The sequence below is a fragment of the Syngnathus acus genome, chromosome 6 (assembly GCF_901709675.1).
Source record: "Syngnathus acus chromosome 6, fSynAcu1.2, whole genome shotgun sequence".
NCBI lineage: Eukaryota > Metazoa > Chordata > Actinopteri > Syngnathiformes > Syngnathidae > Syngnathus > Syngnathus acus.
This window is the reverse complement of record NC_051092.1, coordinates 9,172,778-9,196,814: the sequence shown is the minus strand read 5'-3', so window position 1 is coordinate 9,196,814 and position 24,037 is coordinate 9,172,778. Positions and strand designations below refer to the sequence as shown.

The window sequence follows — 24,037 nt, the reverse complement described above, 5'->3', positions numbered from 1 at the left end:
GAAGGGGGTTGGCAGCTATCATAGTCAAGCGCTACAGTGGGGGAGTAATGCGTCTCAAAGTGCAATGTGGATCCCCGTCAGTCTCCTGCTATTAATGGCAACTGACGGTGTGATGACATCAGTGCTATTCAATGCATGAAGTGAGGGGATGGATTGAACAAATGATAACGCCCAAGAACCAGGAACCAAGGCTTTAATTCAAACCGCTGTGTAAATATGACCACATACGTCATCTATTTGGCCTCAATGTAATCTTGTTTTATGGCGTTCATCTAAAATTGATAACGTGAATGAGATAGGGTAGTTCTTTGACAGGATTTCTTTATCGTAAAATCATATTTGTTCAAAAAAATATATTATCATATTTCTTCTTGAAGTACCGCTACATATAGCGACAGGTTCTGAGTGCATTGTATCAAGTAGGCGGTATGTTCCTGGAAGCCATATAATAAACAGGAAAAAGCTCATGTCACACGACAACTATTTCCCTTTCTACGTGAGAACATTGTTCGAGAGTTTGTTAGAAGCACACAAGACAGGACATTACACTGTGGACACAGCACGTCTGCTGGGGAGAAAGTGTGTGTGTGTGTGGGGGGGGGTGACAGTATGAATGGCAGACTCATCTAAAAATATACTTGCTGTTATAATTTAAGGGAAAGCCAATCCAAAAATATTTGCATTTGTGGGATATGAGTTAAGCAGCATAATGTATCCATATTATCAATCTCAGGGGGTGGCCATTTTGCCACTTGCTGTCGACTGAAAATGACATCGCACTTGCCAGGTCCAAATCACGTCACTGACCTGAGACCTAGCACCCGTGATGTGATTTTTAAATTCATATTCCACAAATGAAACATTATACAGAACACTTGGGCTTCACAGAACGTATTATTACAAAGAAAATGTGTAGGTTGAGTTCCCCTTTAAATATGTGTCTGGAATAATATAGTGATTGCAGTTGATGAAATTATCTCATGTTGGATAAACAAATAGAGAAGAGCAGGAAACGTGCTGAACCAGTGTGTGACTCAAAGAATGAGTGACAGTTACTGGAATGAAGCGGCTCAAGTCAGAGATAAGCGACCTGGGCCAAGTGTTGTTATAAAGGGTAGTTACATGACGTCAATACAATGACAGATACCTCCTTGGTAGGCAGCTCGAGCTTGACACAGCCAGGAGATTATTGTCGTATACGTTATACGTTATTGTCACCTTGTCACCTGACCGCCCTCTCCTTAAAGTTGTCATGACAACAAGGAAGGACAGTTGGCTCATGGTGTTCCCCTTGTGTGTTGTCAGGATGTTATAGTACACAGTGCGCACATGCATACACACACGCACACTCTGAATAGAGACATGACCTCACATTCTCCAGAAAAGAAAACGACGACCCATTCCAATCTGTGAGCATAACGCAAACACACAAGCGAGGACTCACAATGAAGTCATTGAAAATACCCTGTGACACACACCAAGCCAGCTGTCTCTCAACATGACATCAGAAGGTCAACTGGGAAGGATGAGTTCATCTTCAGTGCGGCGTGATAATCAGTCGAGCGTGACATGCTGATACTTTACACATGAACACAAATGGCAGCCCATACAGTATTTGTGGAAGACAGAATAGGGAATTGTAGTCATCGTTCCAACAGATCGCACGCTATGCTATCACATCTGATGGTTAAGGAATCTAGGCTTTGGCAAGGGGAAAACTACAGACAGGATGTTTGTGGATGTTTAAATGCAGTATTTATACATGTGGGAAATAATTAGGACGTGACAAACCGATTCAGGAACACACCATCTTAAAAAAAAGGAAAGAGGGCACTGTGTCGCCATCGGCAAAACTCACCAGCGGTGACTTCCTTTTTCCGTTTCCCTCTGCCCAATTCATCACTTATGCAACTGCTTACTGCTCCCCCCCCCAAAAAAAACCCTTCCTGTGAGAGTGTAGCACTCAGGCCTCTTGACTGCTTTTCCTCATCCCTCATTTCTTATAACGAACTCAAAAGAATTCAAACCTTCAGTCTTACTATCTGGGATCAGCAGCAGATGTTTGGATCACACTCGGTGCACTTTTGTCAATTGATGCCGAAAGTTGAACGATGAATGCTCGAGTGGAACCCGCAGACCAATCTGGACGGAGATACACACCATGTGGTTGGTTAATGGGAGCTCTGCTGTTACATCATCACTCCTATTTGGTGCAATTGACTGCTTTATCAATACAAGCCAACTCCCTCTCCCCTCTGTGTTCAAGCTCCTGTAAAAGTACGTAGCTTTCTGTCGTTAATGGAGAGGTGACTCGGTCAACCATACGCCCACAACCCACCCACAGCCTACAAGCATTGATCTGCATGAATGACCACCCCGCACCCCTCCACTGCTCTTCCTCTTCATATCAGGGGAGACATGACGCCACCCATGCACCTCCAGCTGTCCCCCCAACCCAGGAGGGTACATTAGCATTTCAATGTTTACCCACCCCCCTGCCTCCCATCCCCACCACCCCCCAAACATGACATCATTGCACACATGTCCCACTCAGCACCACAAAGGCTGAATTGCAGCCCGGAGAAAGGAAGGGCTGAGTGTGTGTGTGTGTGTGTGTGTGTGTGTGTGTGTGTGTGTGTGTGTGTGTGTGTGTGTGTGTGTGTGTGTGTGTGTGTGTAAGGGGGGAGGAGGGGCATCTGATGACCAATTGTGTCAAAACAGACAAGATTGACAGTGCACAGATGAGACAAGAGGGTGATGTCATCTTTTCAAGCAGGCGTCATGTTGAGGACTCTTGGACCGTATGATTAACATGGCATCCTGTCTAATGATTAAATCCGCAAACAGCAACAAAATGTCACTTTGATGAAGAGCTGTTTCTGCACATTATGTAGTATGACGTAACATAGACCAATATGCTGTGCAGCTGCAACAATGAAACGATAAAGATTTTAATAACCGATAAATCGTTTAGATGCCTTTTTATTAAATTGCCCAAATGCTTAGAATTTCATCTTGACATCAGTAAAGATGCCATTTCTGTAGTTGTCGAAGAAAACGGACTGATTATCTTTGTGTTGATTTAAAATCAAACATTTTCTTTTTCTTAAGAATACAGTGATCAACATTTTTCTCTATTATCTTATGCACCAGAAACTGAATTATAAATAATTATTTTTTACATTTTCAACAGCCAATTTGAAATAATGGACTGCTTTTGAACAAAGAGGTGAAATTATTTTTTTAATCTGATTCAACGATGAATAAAAAAAAAGAAGAAATTAATCAATTATTTTTGTTACAGTCCAAATACAGTGCACTGTATATTTTGCTGTAACCAAGACTGCACTAAGAATGTGTTAAATGTCTTAAAATAACCTCCCAACTTATTACATTTTCTGAAAAAACAAGCGTGTCAGCTCCAGCAGCGAAGCCTCAATGTAAAATGAACCGTACACGCTGCTATGCAAACACATTGGCAAACACAAAAAAAAAGTAGTGGTTTGCTTTGCAAACAACTTTGAATCGAATCCAATAAACGTACACATGTGACACGTGCGCGTAAAGCGCAGGGAATGGCTGCGTGCACTTTGTTCAGTATGAATGTATTGCCTCATGCCTGTGTGAAAACGTGTTGTCTTTGACACCTGCAGTGCACACCACACACAATGATAACACAATCTCCACATACATTCTGAAAAGAGAGCGAGTGTGAGTATTGAGTAAGAGAGCAAGAAAAGCCAAGAAGAGAGAGAATGGCGCCTTTGTGACAGTTTTACATCTCAATGACCGCAGGCTGTGAGAGCATGAGCACTATGTCATACCGTGGGTCACAGCTCTCATTCTCTCGCCCGAACCCCCTTTCTCATTGTATTTCATCTTCATGATGTCATCCTCCTAATCCTCCTTTCTATTACCTCTTTAACAGTGTAATAGTGAAGACAAAAGATGAGGGAAACCAATGATCCACTCAAAGAGCTCAGCCTGTCTGTTAGTGGTGGAGGCTAATATTTTAACATCATTATACTTCATTCTTGTCCATTTCACTTTCTCTCTCTTTGCACGTGTGTTTATAGTCTCAAGTGGAAAAACATACTAGCGTCACCACTGCCACAAATCTTTTCTTTTGCATTCTCTTCACGTATGTGAAGATCCCACATACTCCCGTTTCATTACAAAGTAGGCGCTTGTTCATACCCCTTAAATCAAACACACTGATACACACACACGACCCATCGTTGTGTGTCCAGGTGGGTTACACACCTCGGAGCTCTCTCCCCTCCTTCATCCTGCGGACCCGGATCTTCAGCCTCATATCTGTGTCGTGGAGGTCCGGCCAAAAACGATTCTCTGTGGGGGATATCACCACATCAAGTGGCATCCCCAAGAACACAATCCGGCTTCTTCGGAGATGACGCAAACCCTTGCAAGAGTCTCGAGCAAAAAATGTCTTCTTTCGAATTCCGATGGAGAAGAAAATTCCAACCAAGGTTGCTAAAACTGTATTTGATGTCAGACTACACACACTGGATATTCAAGTTGTTCCGGGGCCTTGTTAACGACCCTCTCTAATGGACCTTATGCACAAAAAAAAGTCCAAGTATCTGTGGTGCTGCACCTCAAAAGCCTTCAAACAAGTCCACATGTGGCCAGAATCCTATGTGAATGCAAAAATCCCAGAAATGCTCTTGGGTAAATATTTCGTAATTCTGTGGTTTTGCTGAGAATGGCGACCGCTGAGAGAGCAATAGGAAAAGGAGCAAAATGTTTTCCAGCACAAATGTGCCAGCTGTATTCTGCCTGCAGCTGGTCTGAGAGCTTCTGACTTAGCTCAGGCTCTCGCCTTCTCAGTGAGTCCACAGCAAGAAGAGCAACCCACTATTGTTGTGCGGCTCCACGTCTCCCATTCGCTCACTCGCCAGAGTAAAACTCCTCCCCTCCCTCTGCCTCCCTCCTCTTTCTGATGGCTCTCTCTGCAATGGAGGATGACGCCGCCACTCGCTCTCCTCGAGCTTGGAGGGTGAATGAGCTCACTTGCCGCGAGGCCGGAGCCTGCCCCCTCTCCTTCTCTGCACCCCCCTTTCCAGTGGAGCCAGAGCTCCATCATAGCTAATGTCCAAGGCATGTAACCGCATTCCTTACTCAGCCAACAAATATGCGGCCACCTCAGGGAGCGAGCTGGAGAGCTGGCCTCTACTGGGGAAGTTTAGAGGCTAACAGGTACTTCAGCAGCTATACGTGACTACATGACTTAACTAGTTAAGGGATGGGAATGCACGGCTGTACATGGCTGTATGTACGTATCAATAGTTTGAGTCATCACAACTATTTTTCAAGTGGAACTAAGCTGTCGAGCTATTAAAGTTTATCGAGCGTTTAAGATGACTTAACTAGTTGAGGGATGGGAATGCATGGCTGTACGTGGGCATATGTATGAATAGTTTGAGTCATCAGAACAATTTTTCAAGTGGAACTAAGCTGGAAAATAATAAAAAGGTGATTGAGCTTTTACAATGACTCAATAGCTTTTATGGACAGACATTTCTACTGTCAGAATGTATGCGACATCATGGTCTTGTTGGGCTATAGTCCGCAGTCCTGTCCAATGCGGTTTTGTTTTTAATGGTAAAAAAAAAAAAAAAAAAAAAGAGAGAGAGAAAAATGTTACATTAGGGGAGAGAATGGAAAAAGAACTAAAGCAGATGAAAGAGGAAGCCTTGGGAGGAAAACTCAACAAGCTTGTGGCGTGGAGACATTCTCAATGTGACAGGCCACTGACGCTTGGTACTTTACTATGGAATGGCAAATATGTAGCCCGCAAGTTCAGTTATTGTGGGGGGGGGAGCAAATGACATTATATTACTGCTTAGGCAGAGGGAATAGAAAGCCGTCGTTACCTATTTTTAGTTGCTAAACCCAAAAATGTACTAAGAAAAATGGTATAATAAATTTGAGCTCACATTATGTTTATTTTTGAAAAGAGTCGGCATGTTAAAGAGAAAGTAATAAACTATTTCAAAAAAATGTTTCTTTCACATTGAGCTGCATTTTTGATGCGTGTCCAAATTCTGAGCCTCACGTTGAAACATCATGCTGCACTAGTCATATGGTTTTTCGTACATGAAGTGATTGCCAAAGATGAACGCAAATAAGTTTGTAAAAGATCTCCAGTTGGGGTGTGCTTACATACTGATCTCATCATCGTCGTCGACCACCATAAATAATCCCAAACGGGTGACAAGAGCCTTGTGCAGGGAGTGTGATTTAATAGTCACTCAGTGGTGATCTGTTTAATGTCCAACCATGAACAACAGTAGCACACACTGACCATTGCAATGTATTTTACAGACACTAGAACTGCGTTCACATTGTATTGTGGAAGACAAGCTCAAACGATGGACTACAGAAGATATAAAAAAATATAGATACGTATATATACAGGAATTTGTCGTATGACATGACCTTGTCGCTTTCTCCTACATCTCCCTTCTCCCATTCTTCCGAATAACGTGGTTGAGAATAGTAGGTGTGCTAATTGGGGGATTACTGCGGGATATACAGTATAGCAAATGGCAACCAGGCTGTTTTATTGACCGCACGTGTGTTCTCTGCGACGACAGAAATAGGTGGCCCTGTCATTCTGGCCACCCTCTCCTCTGATTACTCAAGGAGCACAACACAATATTAAACCCTTGATAACATTTAGTTAAATCCTTACAAATTTGCTCCACAGGAATTGTGAATGGAAATATTATGTGTTACATTCAGGATTCATGTGTGGTTATGATAAACTCATACAAAACTTTACTTTTTACTCGCGCTGCACACAAATGGGTGGTAATTAGTTCTTGTTTGAGTGGGCATGGCGATTTAATCATGGAACTAAAATTTGTGAGCTCAGCTCCACCACAACTACGTACTTGGGTGTTCAGATCAACTCGTGAGCCTAAGCCTTTTGATGACCTCACGCTATATGATTGGCTGGAAGGACAGTACGGTGACGTTTAAGATTGTGGTTGGTCTGTTTTGCGGAAATGGGATAGTAGTTCAAACACGGACCATTTTTGCAAAGAAAACTTCTTAAAACAATGTGCACTTTATGAAGTCTGTGATTATTTAATTTATTGATGCTTTTGACATTTCAAAAGGAAGATATGAAATTTGCAGCCACAGCTGGTAGTAATTTGTAACGGGGTTCTTTAGTATGGCGTGGCTTGTAAATTAAACATTTTGAATCAATAGTAGGAGATTGCCTGATTAACGATTAAATATATCACAATAACGATGTATTTTTTTCAAACATAAATAATGACATTAATATTTGGTCCAGTAAATAAAAAAATACGTACACCATGAATAAAATGATCTCGAATTATTTTTAGAAGTTTAAGGTAAGACATTTAGAACAACAAAAAGAAAACAATTCTGTGGTTGTTTGAAGGCAGCAATTCCTCTGCTGAATACATTTTCAAATAACTGAATATCTGGCTATTTTTTGGCATTGTAACTTAGAGACTAACAGCACTTGTATATAAAATAAAAAAAAAAGTACTTTTTTTGGGGGTGAATAATTAAACCTTCTCATTTATTTTTAAATATATATTTGGGAATGGGAAGTGCATGACCCCTTTTCCCCTCCTAGCTAAAACAGGTAATGGCAAGAGTGTAATCCAAAACCATAGATCATCTGTCAGGATTGCATAGGAAGGCACAATGTCATTTTCCAGATAGGGGAGGTTTAGGGTGATGAAAGCTGTGAGTTAATTGGGTTTGTGCATGTGTGTGTTCACCTGTGAGGAACAAAAGAAGCGGTGTCTAAGATTAGGGGTGAACACTTTGCCCTACAAACATGGGTCAGTGCACCTTTGCACAAGTGTGTGACTCTATGTGCATGACATTTGTGTGTGTGTTTATGGTGCTGGTTGTCAGGGGATCAGTAACAAGACTGCTCTTACGGTGATGTAATGCCTACAGGAGGACACAGCTGCCATGCCAAGGGGCTGAGGTAGTTGTCGGGGGAGAGATGGAGAAATTGAATGAGGGGGGGTGGGGGTGTTGGAGGGGAGGATAGGCAGATTGGCAATTGGGTGAGGGGGGATGATAGCTGATCTGGTCATCCCACAGGGGACATTGGTGGTGTGGTACGTAATCATCTATGTGTGTGTGTGAGGGTGATGAAGTGCAACAAGCATGCGTGTCTTTTCTCATCTCCCAAGTATTGATAAAAAATCTCCAATGAAGTTTGATTGATGTCACGTTTTAGACGGATGTCTCTCAAACTTCCCTCTCAACACATTGGCTTTGAAAAGCAGATCAGTCAAGAAGATATGGGCAATTTTGAGTCATTTAACAGGGAAAACGTGGAAACGCTAAACAGAGTAAACAGATATAAGGAAATCTTGAGAGGGATGGAAACACTAGGAAGCAGGCAAGCATATGGTGGATGAGATTACAAAAGGCACAGATGAATGACACGGTCAACTCATTTGCATGTGTGTACGCATGAGATAGTGCACCCAGTCGTGTGGTGGAGCCTGCCTGTGTTCCAAGCTACTTAACCCCCTGGAGGAGCTCAGCATCCAAAGTTACTGGTGCAGTTTTACTGCAAAGAAATTACTTCAGTCAATCTGTTCAATCCTGCAACCGCAAGCAAACACATGCACGAAACATGAAGAGGAGGGTACGTTATCCAAGAAAGGTGCTTTTAGGAGCAGAAGGGTCTCATAAACCATAAATTGTACATCCTTAAAAATACCAGTTGGAGCCATTAAGCAGTGCATATGTGTTAGTGTGTGTGTAAGAATTGAATTGAGGTGTGATGCTCAATATCAACACAGTAAGAGCAACATAGCGACGTATGTAAGCATATAGTAAACATTGAACATTATGTTGTGAAGTGAGCATCATCATAGGTGTTCTCTTGAAGTTATATTTTAGCTGCATGCAAAGGGAAACAGAAAATAAGTTCCTATTTTATTGTACTTCCTTGTGTATTTTAAGGTGAATGTTTACACGGACCATAATCACATTAAAACATTTTTAGTTCCTGTTCCCACATACAATGAGCTGGGAAGCCCTTGATCTCACCTCTCTTACACGATGTGTAATACTTGGATGAACTGCTCCCATGGTAGCAGCGTAATATTGCAAAGCGCACATCAACGGGTACTGACAGCAGCTTAGGCATCTGCAACAAAGCCTGACTGGCAGCTCCCAGATCAGTTTTGTATTTATTAAATGTCCCTCAGCAAAGCTGGTTAGGTGGTTTGATTATGCTACATTGCCTTGCTTGTTGAAGGAAACAAAAACTATTATTTAGATAAAAGCTAAAGAATATTCAAGTGGACAATTGACTCGCTTGATTCAAACGATGTGACAGATTGTATGCTGTGCATTCAAAAGGGGGGAGCCATGACTACATATAATGATCGAAATTCCATTTGCTGGCTCCGGAGCGCTTACTCTGGATCCATCCATTTTCCAAACGCATTTGTCCTTTTTAGGGTCATGGGTAAGATGGCGCCTATATTCCAGATGGCCTTGGGTACTAAGTGGGTGGACTGGTCGCCAGTCCAGGGTGGTCAAGGCGAGGCATAGTACATCGACAAACAGAAATACACACATTCACACTCACAGCAAAAAAAAAAAAACGCGCAAGCTCGGTGCAGAACATGCAAAGTTCCAAGTTGCCAAATTGTTGATGTAATGTTTATGCAATCCTACTGACTAATGGCAAAAAAAAAACTAAGCTTGGTCTAGGTAATAAAACAAATAGTCAAAGATCATTTTCACAGATAAAATACACTATAACAGCACCAGACATTAAAAGCATTACTCAACGTTTATTCACTGCACAGTTTCCTCTCATACACAGTCAAGCAGCAGAAATGAGGCGCTGCACCCAGGAGACTATTAGTGCACGGTGACAGCGGCTATCACAACGCCTACAGCGAGGGTTGGCTTTCCTGCTCCAACAGGCCCCAGAGATGTGCGTGTGCATGTGTGTGTGTCGGATCCAAGGCCCAGTAGTGACATCACTCTGCCAGCTACAAAAGAACAATAGAGGAAGTATGACGCCATGCAGTGAGAGGAACCGGACAAGCTGTCTCCTTCAGAGCAAAGCCAACGCCCTCATGATGCTACAGCATGCAGATGGTTAAAATAGACAAGTAGAGCGTTTCTGGAGTATAAAAAGCTGGTAGACAAGAAGTCAAGATTCAGCATATGCAAAGTTCTTGACAGCTTCAGTCACCCCAAAGTGCACGGATGTCATTTGATCAGTTATGTTTATCAGGAAATGGTTACACAAGCAGAGGAAGTGGATGTTTGTGGGTTTTGTTTTTTTGTAGATGCGTGTTGATGTTTTGTGTACGCATGCCTCTGACTATTTATGCATGTGAAGACAAGAAAGCATCATGAGGAAAATAAATGATCAGTAACAACCGCATTACTTATTCTGGGGCCTTGGGCTTGCTGGGAAGTCCAAAATTAGCTTGTTGTCATAGTGATGGAAAAAAAAAAATATCCCACTTCTATCAGGAAGCAGTGGCTCCAGAAGTTCGGTCTAAAATTGTGGTCACGGCATATTAAAGCGTTTTACAAGTTTTTGCACCCAAAATCACATGAAGGGCTCTTAACTTATGTCTCGACCATGGACACAAACTGCTTGGAAAAACAAAATGACCAACAAGGTAAGCAAGGAAACGGTGCTGTGGAATTCCTGAGATAAAGTGTATCAAACATAGCCCAGTGATAAACAGGAATCTCTACCATTGTTTGCTGGAGTGACGCCATAGCAGGAACGGTAGTGGGCATGAACGGAATGCAGTGCATGCACGCAACTCGTGGGTATAAACTCGCCACCCTAATTGAGAGTGACTCCTTTCCTTAATCGTGCTTCTGGTAAAAATTACCACGAGTGTACAAGAGCCTTCAGGGTAACAGTGATTAAATTAACAACGCTACTAAGCTACCAAGCACTTGGCCCACATTCCCTGTGAAGTTGAAGACGCTGATGGGGGCAAAATGTGGAGACGCTAATCCAAGGTTAGCACGCTGCTCTACTTCTGTTGACCCGATGTGTTGAAACTGCCTAGGTAACCGTTTCAACAAACTATTTTTATTTGACGCTACATGAATGCATGACACGGGTGGCTTGGGATGTTTAAAGGGCGTTCAGATAGATTTCAAATGCAGGCAAGCTGCAAGGCATGCACTATGAATGGATTGTATACACAAAGCAGCAATGCTTGAAATATTTAGGGCATGGTGGTGCAAACATCCAGTGTTAAGACTTCCACACGACCTTTTTTTTTCCTAATAAAATATAAAGCCCACTAGCCAAGTTTTTTTTGGAAGCATGAAAATGACTTACTATTTTTGACTTTTACTATTGAGCAGATATTCCCCCGCCTACTTTTCTTGACATTTCAACATTTGGCCTTTTTATCTTATTTTAGTTTATCCTGGAAAAAAATGTTTGGCTCTTAAAGACATAATTGTGGCATATAGATGAGGTTGAGGTCTGCGCTTGATGAAGTGGTATTCATAAAAGAATTTGGCAAAAATGAACTGTTTCTGAAATTGGGAATTTCTCCAATCTGAAAGCACCATTTCAGAAGAAAATAAATCATAAATATTTACATTGCAACGTTACTTGATGATGGCGAGATGAGTTCATCCTCTCCAAAATGTATCAAAGCTCTTCTCCAGAGTTTGGAAATCATCAGTTCTAATCTAATCTTATATAAAACCGAAAAGTGCACTCGTTTCTTTTGCTACAAGTCAATGATGAGTGTGTATTTTTGAGTGAGTGCAAGTGTGTGAGTGTGTGTGTGTGTGTGTCTGGCCTTCTTGAGCCGGCAAGGGACTTGAGAGTGATGAGGAAGAAGAAGAAGAGGAGCAGGATCATGTCATGCTGGAAAAATTTGGCAGAGGCACACATTAAAACACATGCAGATGAATAAAGACACACACACACACAAGCACACACAGGCCTGTTTCATCTTCCTTTTTTAAAGGCAAAGAAGGGAAAATGACATCAAGCACATCATGTGAGGCCAATGAGACAGACGAGGGGGGTTGAGAGCGCTGGCGAAGGAACATGGTTACATAAAACAAACTCTGCAATGGCCTCCTTCTGAGGAGGTCTGTTACCATAATGTGTACGTGCGTCCATTTCCCCGCATGGATTTGCTTACTTCTGGGACTACTTTGTGTGCACCGTATGTATCTGCACAACAACTCATTAAGGCGTGAGCCTGAAGAAGAAGCTCATCACATACGTGCAGAAAATAACTTGATGTCAACGTGCAGATATGACGCTTCTGAGAATCTCAAACACTTTTTTGGATCGGGAAGGTGATGTCATACAATATTTCCATCGGCCATTTACTTTGACCTTTGCGCTCTCCTTCTGCCAACCGGGGTGGGTTGAACGCTTGTTTGTGTGTCGACAGGCCAAGGCGAGAGCATCGAGGCCACTGGCGCCAGATGTGATGACCGCAGGAGTCTGGGCCTAAAAATAGAGCTCTGTTCTCAGCACCGTGAAACAAGCGCAGAGAAACGCGAGGTGGAGGAAAGGAGGAATGGGGGGGAGGTAAAGGGGCTGAAGGAGTCACAGAGGGAGGGAGGAGGAAGCCCGGGTCATTGAGAATAAGGTCAGATATCTCTGGGGAAGGTGAGCTCACTTCTTAATGGCCTCACTGGCTCCTTCTCAATGAAATCATTGATCTGCAGCAGCTCCACACAGCGTACTGGAGCAAGGTCAAATGGGAGTGGGCCAAAAGGGGGAGAGGAGGCGGCAAGGAGGTGCAGAAAGGCTAGGTTAGAAGTTTAAGATGAAGGAGTGGGAGAGAGAATGACTAATATGCTTCAAGAACACTTAATGTAGTAGTCATCTAGAATTGTCACTCAACTGATGATTTCAATGAGTTTGGACCTAATAGTTGGGACTAATCCAGGTGTAACACATCACAAATGTTTGAACCACACCACTGATGTCATGTCCGTTGCACAATGGCCTTTCTTAAATGTGCCCTCAATGAAAACAGAAATGATAGTTAATGTGATGTCATTTTCAGTTGACAGCAAGTGGCAAAATGGCTGCTCACTGAGATGGGTAAAAACTGGTGGATTTTGCTGTGCAACTCATCTCATGCCGTGTTCAGACTAGCAGGGGCATATACAATATATTACTGGAAAGAATTTGTAGGGGTTGACTTCCCCTTTAATGGGTAAGCAATTGGTGGATTTTTTTCCTACAGCCTCAAGATGTCTCAAGATGCGTTTATAGGAGGCCTGCTCGGTAGGTAAATGAATAACTTTACTAGTTTTTGACTCCTAGCATTCACACATGAAGCCCTTTTCCGATTTGTGTGTGTGCTATTGTCCATAAATCAAAACCAACACTGTGATTATTTCGACAGATATTGCATGACGATTTCAGCGCTAGTGGTGATTTTTGCTTCTCTGAAAGCCTATGAAATGATGTGATGTTTGTCAGGGTCTGTACTAAGCAACCACGTCACCGTACATCTGGAAAATCTGACATTTATTCAAGCTAACAGAGAGCTTCCTTTAAACCAGTATGAGACGTGAAACATTTTTCTATCCTGCGCTGCTTCAGTGGAGACAAAACCATGACGACTGAGCACTGAGGATGCTTTCAAGGACGGTATGAGCGGCATGAGGCTCTGTTACACTTAACGGCCTCGAAGACCACACATTCTCCTCCGTGTGCGTGCACACACACACACACACAGAGGATAAAATGAGGACTATTACCTCATCTCCTAAATAGCTCTCCTTTTGTTTTGTCTCTTTTTTTCCTCCCTTCACACATGCTCTCAAGCATTGCCTCACCCACGTGCACACACTATTTGATATGCACATATTCAATCCAACTTGCACACAGACACACCAAAACACACGCTGACACAAGTAGACCTCCTTGTGTAGCTCATTGTAATGTCTCTGTGAAGGGCCGCATTGAGAGATTCAGCCTTTCACCATGACCTCACCTCTTCTACTTTTCTCTGATGCTTTCATGTACAGTAAGCGTACACAGACACACATGCAGGGGGCCACCGCCCCATTGTATAACAGCTCAGAAGAATGACACATGATTGAATTGACCTTTGTACCTTTGCGATCACACCCAAACCTGATGTCATCATGCTTGCCCCTGGCTAGACAGCAGCTCCTGTGTGAGTGAGGAGGGAAAAAAAGGAAAATGCAACTGCAGGCAAGAGAGAGAGAAATAGAGAAAGAGAGCGTGACAGAGTGAGGCACCTTTCATCTGCTAATACCGCTCATCACGAGCTCGTCGAACGTATGCTTTTGCTTGTTTGCTCTTTTGACTTGTACAGGTGACAGCGTGGGAACCAATGTGTCTCAACCAACTTGACATATTATCTAGTTAATATAAACAGGGGATGGTTGCGATATCAACAATAACTTTTTTTATTTCAAAAATATGCTATTAATCAAAGCAAACTATTCTCGCATTCGTTTCATGTCCACATTGCTGGAATTTCTTTTCTAGCTGTGAGCATCTGGGTCAACGTTATTCATCAAACGAACGACAAACAATGAATCATCACTGTTGCTATTGGCGACTTTCTGTCAAATAACGTCACCTCGGTCTTGTGTTAGAAATCGGCCCTTAAACTGGCACATGAAATCACTCTTCCTTGTCCTGCCCTTTTTTCTCTTCTGAGCTTGTGGTGTCAGCTTTAGTAATCCTACAAAAACGCACGCAGATGGTCCCTCAGAAAGATTAAGGGCAGTTATGCACATCTGCAAACAACACACAGTCCCTCACCACCTTTATTTTGTTTCTGTGCCCTCTACTCCAAAACCTCAAAACTATTTGTAAGATCTATTTTTCATTCATTTAAAATCTGCTATCTATTTTTTGATCTATATGATTGGTTGCCAGCCAAACATTTGCACCTATAGCAATTTAGGCTCTTCAATTAACCTAATTTGCATATTTGGGGGGGGGGGGGGGTGGCAGTAAACCAGTCTGTGGAGAAAACCCATACAATCACGGAGGAGAAAGCTGGACCACACTAAAAACAATTTCAAAACAACTTGCATCAAGATTTCTTTGACCTGGGGTTTGCTGTTCAATACCTGGTTTACAATTCTCCCACGTTGACGTGCTGAAAGCAACTATTGCATATTGTACAGGTCATGCTAAAATGTCAGGCCAGCGCTGAAGTCATCACACATCTAACAATGTAATTGCGGCATTCCGTTTCTCGGCAATAGTGCACAAAGTTACGGAAAAATGCCACCACTTTTTAAAAAAGCACAGGCAAATAAATTCTGGACTTTCGTGTCAAAGAAACGACCATAGTGCGACCTCAGCGTCTTCTGCTAAACCCAAGTTCATCTGCGTCAGCATGCTTGAATCATGCAGGCCAACATCGGGAATGATTTGACATGACACGACTCCCCAGATGGCATCGGCTAACATACAATGTAGCCGGGCACTGGCAGGAGTAGTGCTGCCTTTGACTTGACTGTATGATGCAAGGTTGGTGGGAAACATGCAAACTTTAGACCCACGAGGGAGGCAGCTGGCTCCAAACAAGTCATGTTCTCCTCTTTGAGACACACACACGCACGCACACATGCACACACATCCAGTCACAAGTCTCTAAAAGGCAAGACATCACCATGAGCTCCAACTGAATGAGGTCACTTATAGTAAAAATATTTTTCTCACAAACACTTTCTCACAGTCGGTGCAGTAATAACTCAAACACACGGATGCATAAAAGCAGAAGTAAAAAAAATACACATCCATACACGCACGCAATCTATGGGTGTCAATGGGAAATGGAAGACATACAATGGTTCTATTGCCTGCTCGATGACATCATGCAAGTGTCGGAAGAGGTTCCGTCTCAAGCGATTATTTAGTTGACCGGCACAAACCTCTGAGGGGTGAATGACGTTTTTTCAATAAATATTTATCCAGCACATGACTACTGGTTGTGTAACATGACATTCAAGTAATTGATCTAATTCCCATCTTGTTACTTTATAACAACAGAATCTCCAAATTTGCTTTCATACATTGAGCTTCATCATTTAATTTCCCATCCTGACCATCCATGTAAGGAGTTTTTGTTTTTATATATCGATACAACGCTCTCTCCTTTGCACTCCCAAGCGTATCACTGCTGGCCTATTTGCAGGAATGTTACATTAAGTCCTTTGCGTGCGAGGGTGACATAAGAGCCTATAATAGGTCAGTCAGATCAGAGAAATACAATCGTTGCAAGAATTACTAGCAGTTAAAATCTAGAGTTCAGTAAAAGTACATAGCAGAATGGAGAAAAAGGATGACAGGGTGGTAGTGACAGAAAAAAGGATTACTTTTTATTTTAAGCTCCCTTGTGAAAGGAGGCAGGAAGGCCAAATAAGTCGTAGAAAGATGAAGGCTGCAAATAATTACTTAGCTCACCAATTCATTTATAGCTTTGAGAAAGGGCAGAAAACAGCAGAAGGCTAGGATTCAAATACTATTACTACATTCCACATAAGTGCAGTAAAGATGACTTCATGTGACTCTCATCTGCAACTGCACCAGTACATCATGATTTCATCCCCTTTTACATATTTACAGTATACACACACAATATTCTTTTGATGTGTCCGATATGAGAACAAGGGCACCACACACACTTTCAAGCACACAAGTATCCATCCTTCCATTTTCAACAATGCTTACCCTTTATTCATACTACACTAAAGCAGATTTATTTTTATAAGTGTCATACGTGAAGCTATTTTTAGGAGTGCAATGAAACACTGGATAAAAAAAAAATCCAGAATCCGTTTCCATTCATCTGTCAACGTCTCTTTTGTGGAAACGACAAACAGGCACATCCTCCAGCGCTACCTTGCACAAATTGATGCATGCCACAATTCAGACATGCATGCACGCACACACACACATCACCCGCTACTCTGCCCATGCAGCCGCATTACACGCAGACAGAGCGTCGGGTATGCACAGTCACTGGCTGTCGTACTTACACATAAACAACAGACATTTCTATTGGCCGGGTACTCCTGTGGAATATTCTCTGCCACTGTTGTCGTGGAAACAGCAGAAAATAAACGAGAGCAACGAAAGACGTGTGCTGAGGAGACTTACACAACACAGCAATTGCTGACAAGCTCTTTTCCTGTGAAGTGAATGAAAATGTATAAAAATCGGCGGTGGTGGGGTCGAAATTTCTTACATGTAATATAGTGCTTGACTACTAAGTACTGGTGCTTTAAGACAATGTATGACATTTAAGAATAACTCATGACCAAGTGCTGAACAAATGCACAGAAAATGTCTATTTACCCCTAGCGACATGCCTCTGCTGTCTCATTTGCATTCTAACTAAGGCAGATTATCTTTTCTGCACTGACACATTTGAGGATGGACTCATAAGCCTCTGCTGCTGTATGTCTGTGCGATAACATCCTTGCATACGCTGCACATAAGATGTTATTAACTCAATGAGTCTCGCTGCTGCTAAATTAAGCCTTAGTGTGCTTACTGGACACTATGACAGCATAACTGCGATACTTAAGTTAAACTTCAGCATTATTCCAAATGATGCTAAGTAAGAGTAGGACTCCTGAGAGGATTAAACATCAGAGTCATTAGAGAGGAGTCATGGCAGGCATGTAAACATCCGGTGCTACAAATGTGTGTGGGCATGCGGTTTGATTATATTAACGCTGAATAAAACTCCCTTGCAGGTGCTGTGATATGTGATGCAAAACAGTGACATCTACTGACAAAACCGTGTCATAAAGCTTCAGCTCACTGCAAGATATGTGAAATATGAGATGGGTACTACTTTGTGGTGGACAGTAAAATGTAAATATCGCTAAATAAATAAATAAATACATACATAAATAAATAAACGAATAAATGAATAAACAAAAAAACAAACAAACAGAATTTTCACACACACACCAACTCCCAGTCTGATCCGTACCAGTAAGCAGGGAGACTTTGTGGAAGGTGCCCTCCAACTTCCCCAAGAGAATGTGCACAAAGCCGTCTTTGGACAGATGAGCTGCCTCTTTGGAACTCTGGTCATAAAGCACCACTTCCTGCTTCCTGCCCAGCTCCACCTGCACAGAAGACAAGGTAGATACAGTGTTAAGTGAAAACAGTACAAAATATACTTTTTATTCTCCTGAACATACATTTGGGACATAGGTAGTCCCAGCCTCACTTGCTGTGGCACAAAACATTTTCATAACAAACACATATAATCAGCTGCAAGAGTTGAATCTGTCTCGTTCTGGTATGTAGCATCACTGAAAAGATAAATAACCAGCAAGCATGCAGTTGACAGTTACGACAGTCAATCGCAGCCTTAGTGATTAGAATGCCTGCAACAGTAAACAGATTTGGTTGTAAATTAGAAATATCGAGCCTTACGGTATGAATAATACATAAGGGCTGCATCTATGATCAGAATATTTATGTTGCAGATAACCCCGTGCTTGGTGGAAAGGGAATCTGTAACAGTAACATTTAAAACGCCATTTGTGCTATGACAACACGGTGCGGCATTTATCATTGTGGTGCGCTTGATGTCAGCTTAAGGGAGGGATGGGTAGAAGTGTGCTTCCATGTGAATGTGAGCATGCGCATAGGAGTCCACTGTGTTGTTCTTCCCCATGTTGTTGGGCAGGCTTTGGTCATGTGACCAAGAGGGAGCACCTACTGCAGCTCTGAATTGCTGCATCACTGAACTACCACTGGATTGGAAAGAGGAGAGAGCGAGCAGGAGGAAGAAGGCAGAGAGGGATGAGGTGGAGGAAAAAAAAAATGACAAGGCAGTCAAGAGAAGAATTTGAATTCTTGTATTGGCGCAACATAAAACAGCTCAAAGACAAAATTGCACTTTCCAACAGCCTTCATTCACTTATTTAAAAGGCATTTTGTTGATGATTCAGAGTGTGCAGAATTGATGGTGGTGGTGGTGGTGGTGGTGGTGGGGGGGGGGGGGGGGGTGGTGGTGGCAGACAGCCATGCAGGTGATTTGGACTGGACAAGGTCAACAAGCAGTCGCGTAGAAGCGAATCTGGTCTGCTGTGATTTGTTTAACGATGAGAAGACAAAAGCAGAGAGCCCGTTTTGAAGAAATAACTCACACATTGATATGACACTGTTTGAAACTTTCCAGTTCTCAAAGTGACCAGTTTAAAAAAAGAAAGTCGCATGAGCTATTTGCATGAGTTTTGTGCGGTAAAGGTCAATGAGCTAGCAGTTGAGAACTGCAGGCTGTCAGACTGCTGCATTAGAACAGTCTCCATCCCTCTGCAGTGCTGCGTTGTGACGCACGAACACTGCAGGTAAACAAGCATTGCTCGTGGTAGGAAGGGAGAATCAAGGAGTGGCCATGGAGACACTGATGGAGAGAGAAAGAGAGAGAGAAAAAAAAAGGAAAACAAAAGCCAAGAAGGGCATGAGGGGAAATAAGGAAAAAAATGGTAAGCATCTTCAGTGGGTCAAAAGTAAATTGAGCCAAACTTGAAATGGGTTACCACGAAGTCACTCGCATATGTTTGGCAAAATGTTTTACACCCGATGTCATTCCTGACACAACCCACCCATTTTTCGAGGTTGCCCTGACTGGTATTGGAACCCAGATCCAGGTTTCCAAAGCCAGACATTAAATATACTTCAACTTCAGTGCACTATGGAACTGTCCAAAGTTCAACTTTAGCTTCAACTTTTCAGCCCACTAAAATCCAATCTTTAGCATAGTCAAACTATGTCAATTATTTCAACCTTGTAGTAGCATAATAGCTCAAATATCCACAGCTATCCAGCAAGTGCGTTAGGAAAGCAATATATTTTATAGTGTGTAGAATGTATGGCATCACCCCTGATGTAATTGATCCTTTTTATTTTTGGTTGCATGCATATTTTTTACCGCCCGAAAAAAGAGCATGACGTCATTCTTTCAGGCGGGGTTGTTGTACTATACTGTTTTTCTGTTTTGTTTTTTGAACAGCGGTTAAATCATCTGCACACTTGTACAACAGCCACAAGTGTTATAATTGTTACTCAAACATTTCTTGGATAACAAATGACAATGGTTTTGTGCACCTCGATCCCACCCTTAGACATATCACACAAAAATGCAAGCTGCAGAGCCGGTTAAACCGTGGCCTTCATTTTACTTCCTTTCCATCAAACACCAGTCAATCATTGGCTCATTCTGGGTATTTTTTTTTTTCAACTTTGTGGGGAAGTACATATCAAACAGAGCGTCATTTAAACAACGGCAGGCATGAAAGAAATGTGAGTAAAACTTCCAGGATTGCCACATGGTGTAATGTCGGAAGGAATCGACATTGTGAATCATCACCTATGTTCCTTTGATGACAAATATGACGTCACCCCAGACGAGAAGCTATATTAAGGTAACACATGGGTGTTTTTGGAACGTGGGAGGAAGCTCACACAAGCATGTGGACAATATGCAAACTCCATTCAAAAGATTCAAACACAAGAACTCAACTTTGAGATGAACGTGCTAAGCATTACCACCGCGCGGCTACGTTAAATCAATTTCAATTCTTTTGTGGTTTTAGTGTTTTTTTTCCATTGAATTAAACTGAAAACTTAAACTTCAAATTAGTTTTGATAATCAAGTAATTGTTTATATGTTTTTTTGTTCCAAAGCTTTACCTCCTAACCAGTAAATAATTATTTTATATTCCTCCATAAAAGTGGAAAATGTTTCTTTTTCTTTTCTTCCCTTTATCTTTGTGTTGAATATAAATAAAACTTTGACTTTGGAAAACAATGATCAACATTTTTGCCTATTTTCTGACATCTTACGGAACCAGTAACTTAATTAAAAGGGATATTTGGAGCCACTATTTTTAGTACGAGTAATCCACTCTAGAGTAGTCACTGATACCAATACGACTACTATTTTTGATCCATGAACTCCCCCCAAAAGAAAACTGACAGATAATTTTAAACACCTATATATCCCAATGCGACATTTTCCCTTAAAATTGTAAGACGTTAATGGCAATTTCTATTTATCTATTCTCCTAATTTGTACTGTCCATTTCCTGATTGTAAACTGCCACAAGAGGGCAGCCGATAATGGTATAGTCTGCCGAAACTGATTCCTGGTATTGGTACTCGCTCGTCCCGATTCAATAATTGATGTTTGTGTAGAATAGTTGGAGAATGCATTAGCTGTAGTTTCGCAAAGAAAGAATAGAAAGAGGCGAGAGAAGACCAATTCCTGACTAAGCCTGTGCCATCCCACGTCCTGAAATTCCGCCATCATTTATCCCACTGGACCAATGTCTCTTTGACCCAAATTGACAACTAGCCGTAAAGAGACTACGAGGGAATGTAAAGACGACAAGAAAGAAGACTGAGTTTGGTTTACTGCAGTACCAATGGATGGATGTTCAATCAACTCAGTTAACTGAAGCGTTGGGAGCTTTTATGAACGGGGGTGAGTGCAGCGCCTGGGGGATGCAGGCTATTACATCTCAATGGGATGTGAGATGGGAGGCAGTCAGGGAGGCTGCACGGAGGCCATGAATACCCTCCGTGCTGCTCTCCCGCTTCCTGGCTTCCTGTATTCACTTCCCTAACAAAGAACCACAATGGTGTCCTTTGCCGTCTTGGCTGGTTGACACGGCCCTTGGCGTTGCTCAGAGCCATGTGGGGGGCAGGGTGTGTATATGTGTGTGTGTGTTGGGGATAAGCTGGAAGCCAGTATTAACACCGCGCAGCCAGTCTGCACGTGCCGAGCCCGCGGTCTGCCAGTGGCCACACAAAAGGGATGATGTCATGCTTAGCCAATAACAAAAGAGTCTTGGTCTGTCAGGCCCTCCTCTCTCACCCGGCTATTTCCAGCTTTATCCAGCCTCGCATTAATCGCAAGCCTCATCCTCTTTACTGGGTGAGTGGGGGGGTAGATGATAATAAACCAGCAGTGGGAAGAGGAGAATAAAATAAAGAAACTTTGAAGCAATGAGAGGGTGGAGGATAACGTCAGAAATGTTCTAAGGCTGACAAAAATCTAATATTTACATGAGCCCCATGAAGAGGTGGACTCGGTCGGATTACTACAAAAGAAATCAAAACAATGTACAGGAAGTCTTTCGTCAATTGAATCCATCAAACCATATGAGAGCCGTTCGTCAGCTACTCACCTCCGTAACACGTGCAAGAAAGGACAAGGAAATGGGGGGGGAAAAAATTAATGAACCTTACAGCTAAGAAAGTCACTCAACTGTAGCCTTGGTGTGTCAGGATTTGATTGCATTGCATATAATGAGCTAAAACTCACAACACAACTGATTTTGAAGAATGCCATGTGTCACAACACCAGCTTTGTTGCTGTCCAGTCATATAATACTGCAAGGCTAACCATCTACACACCAACAACACCCACTCCCTGCTAAGGTTTCCCCTCTCAGACTTTCTTGAGTTTCACACAGTGACTAAAAATACAGGAGTCAGCGTGCCACCACGGCCGGACAGGACATGGAAAAAAGACTGTCATATTCAGAGGAGAAGTCATGGAAAACGAGAGGATCCAATTCAAGGGCCAATGAAAAGCAACAAACCTACAATATGCGTGTCCCGCAAATATAGTTTTTGGTGCTCTTTGCAGAAGAGGTATCATCATGTGCTGTGGAAGTACCATCTGGTCAGTGACTTGCCTGAGGGCACTTAAGCAGGGTAAATATTTGTTGACAGGAGCACCTTTGGATTAGTTTGGTTTTAGCCTTGAATACACCAATGTGTTGCATCCAAGGAGTGAGCATGCTCACTTTTCATGCCTGACTGTGTGTTTTATTTTCTTAAGGTGTGTATGGTGTGGACGAGTATACCAGCTTTATAGTGGCTCCGGCTGTTTCATTGACGTTTCAGATGAATTCCCCCAGAAGGGAGAATAAAGTTCATCCTGATCCTAATCTATTGTAAGGCCACATAAAACATATTGCATTAAGATTTTATATGACATTTTATTATATGCTTCCTCTTACAAGCTTCAAGATACCCATGCGTCGGATAAAGAAAACGACACTGCTGTAATAGAAAATGGTTAGCACACACCACTGATCTCACACACTTTGCGTCACATCTCAGCACAAAAAGTCGTAAGGTTGGCGAAGCTTCAAACTCACCTTTATTTTGCCATTGGGTTGCAGTAGCTCTGTGACAGACACCTTATCCTGCTGCAGCCGTCTCTTCACAAGCTTGGAGCAGCAAACGTTGACCGCTCCCTGCACGTGTGATGCGTTGTACTCTGAGAATGTCCTGCTGTCTATCACCAGCAAGCGCCCTGTTCCTCTCTGGATGAGGCTTGCCAGGCGCTTGATGTCCATGGTGCTTCGCTTGGTTGGCCCTTTCTCCCCTGCCATGATGTCGGCGGGGCCAAAGATGAAGGTGTTGGATTAGGTGCCGCAGAGGTGAAGGAGGAAATGTGCAAAAAAAAAAAAAAAAAAAAGGCAGGCTCAAAGGACAAACAGGATCATTGAGGCAGGTGTTGAGAGATCCATTCTGCCTGAGGAAATAAAATAAAATATTCAAATGAGGATTAAAAGAAGATTCAAATGAATAGTTATGCGATTGCATTTTACATGAACTAGTCAGACGCAACAACCAGGATCACCACAACAATGCAAGCTGGAATCGAAATACTTCGCCTTAAATAGGTTGCCGCATTTTTATGTTTTGAGTTACATTTATCGCCTGCACTCAAAAATGTGCACGCTTGTTTGTGTACGAAGGTTGACCTGATGTTGATAGACTCGTACGTCAGCTCATGAAACAGGAAACGATGGGACTGAGGGAGTGAGATAAATTAAGCCCGGGGAATTTGGAGCACAAGCCTGGACATGAAGGAATAGCCAGTGAGCTATGTGCATGTGTGCATGCACACCAATGTGTTCAACTGTTCATAAAATTGATGGAGTGTAGCTTTCAGTCTGTCACTGCTAATCG

The 24,037-nt window shown here is 42.4% G+C and overlaps 1 protein-coding gene across 3 annotated transcripts in view; it reads right to left on the bottom strand.

Annotated features, from left to right (window-relative positions):
• dusp8a (dual specificity phosphatase 8a) overlaps positions 1–24,037 on the bottom strand; it is a 33,412-nt gene that overhangs the window by 5,473 nt on the left and 3,902 nt on the right. For 2 of the 3 annotated variants that reach the window (XM_037254373.1, XM_037254372.1), the window contains exons 2-3: positions 23,218–23,597; positions 18,021–18,159 (exon numbers count right to left, since the gene is read on the bottom strand). In XM_037254373.1, coding sequence (XP_037110268.1) covers positions 18,021–18,159; positions 23,218–23,454 — 376 coding nt within the window. In that variant the 5' untranslated portion in view covers positions 23,455–23,597. Of the gene's footprint in view, positions 1–4,263; positions 4,894–18,020; positions 18,160–23,217; positions 23,598–24,037 lie in introns of those variants that run through there. The other variant, XM_037254374.1, reaches the window with a different exon arrangement.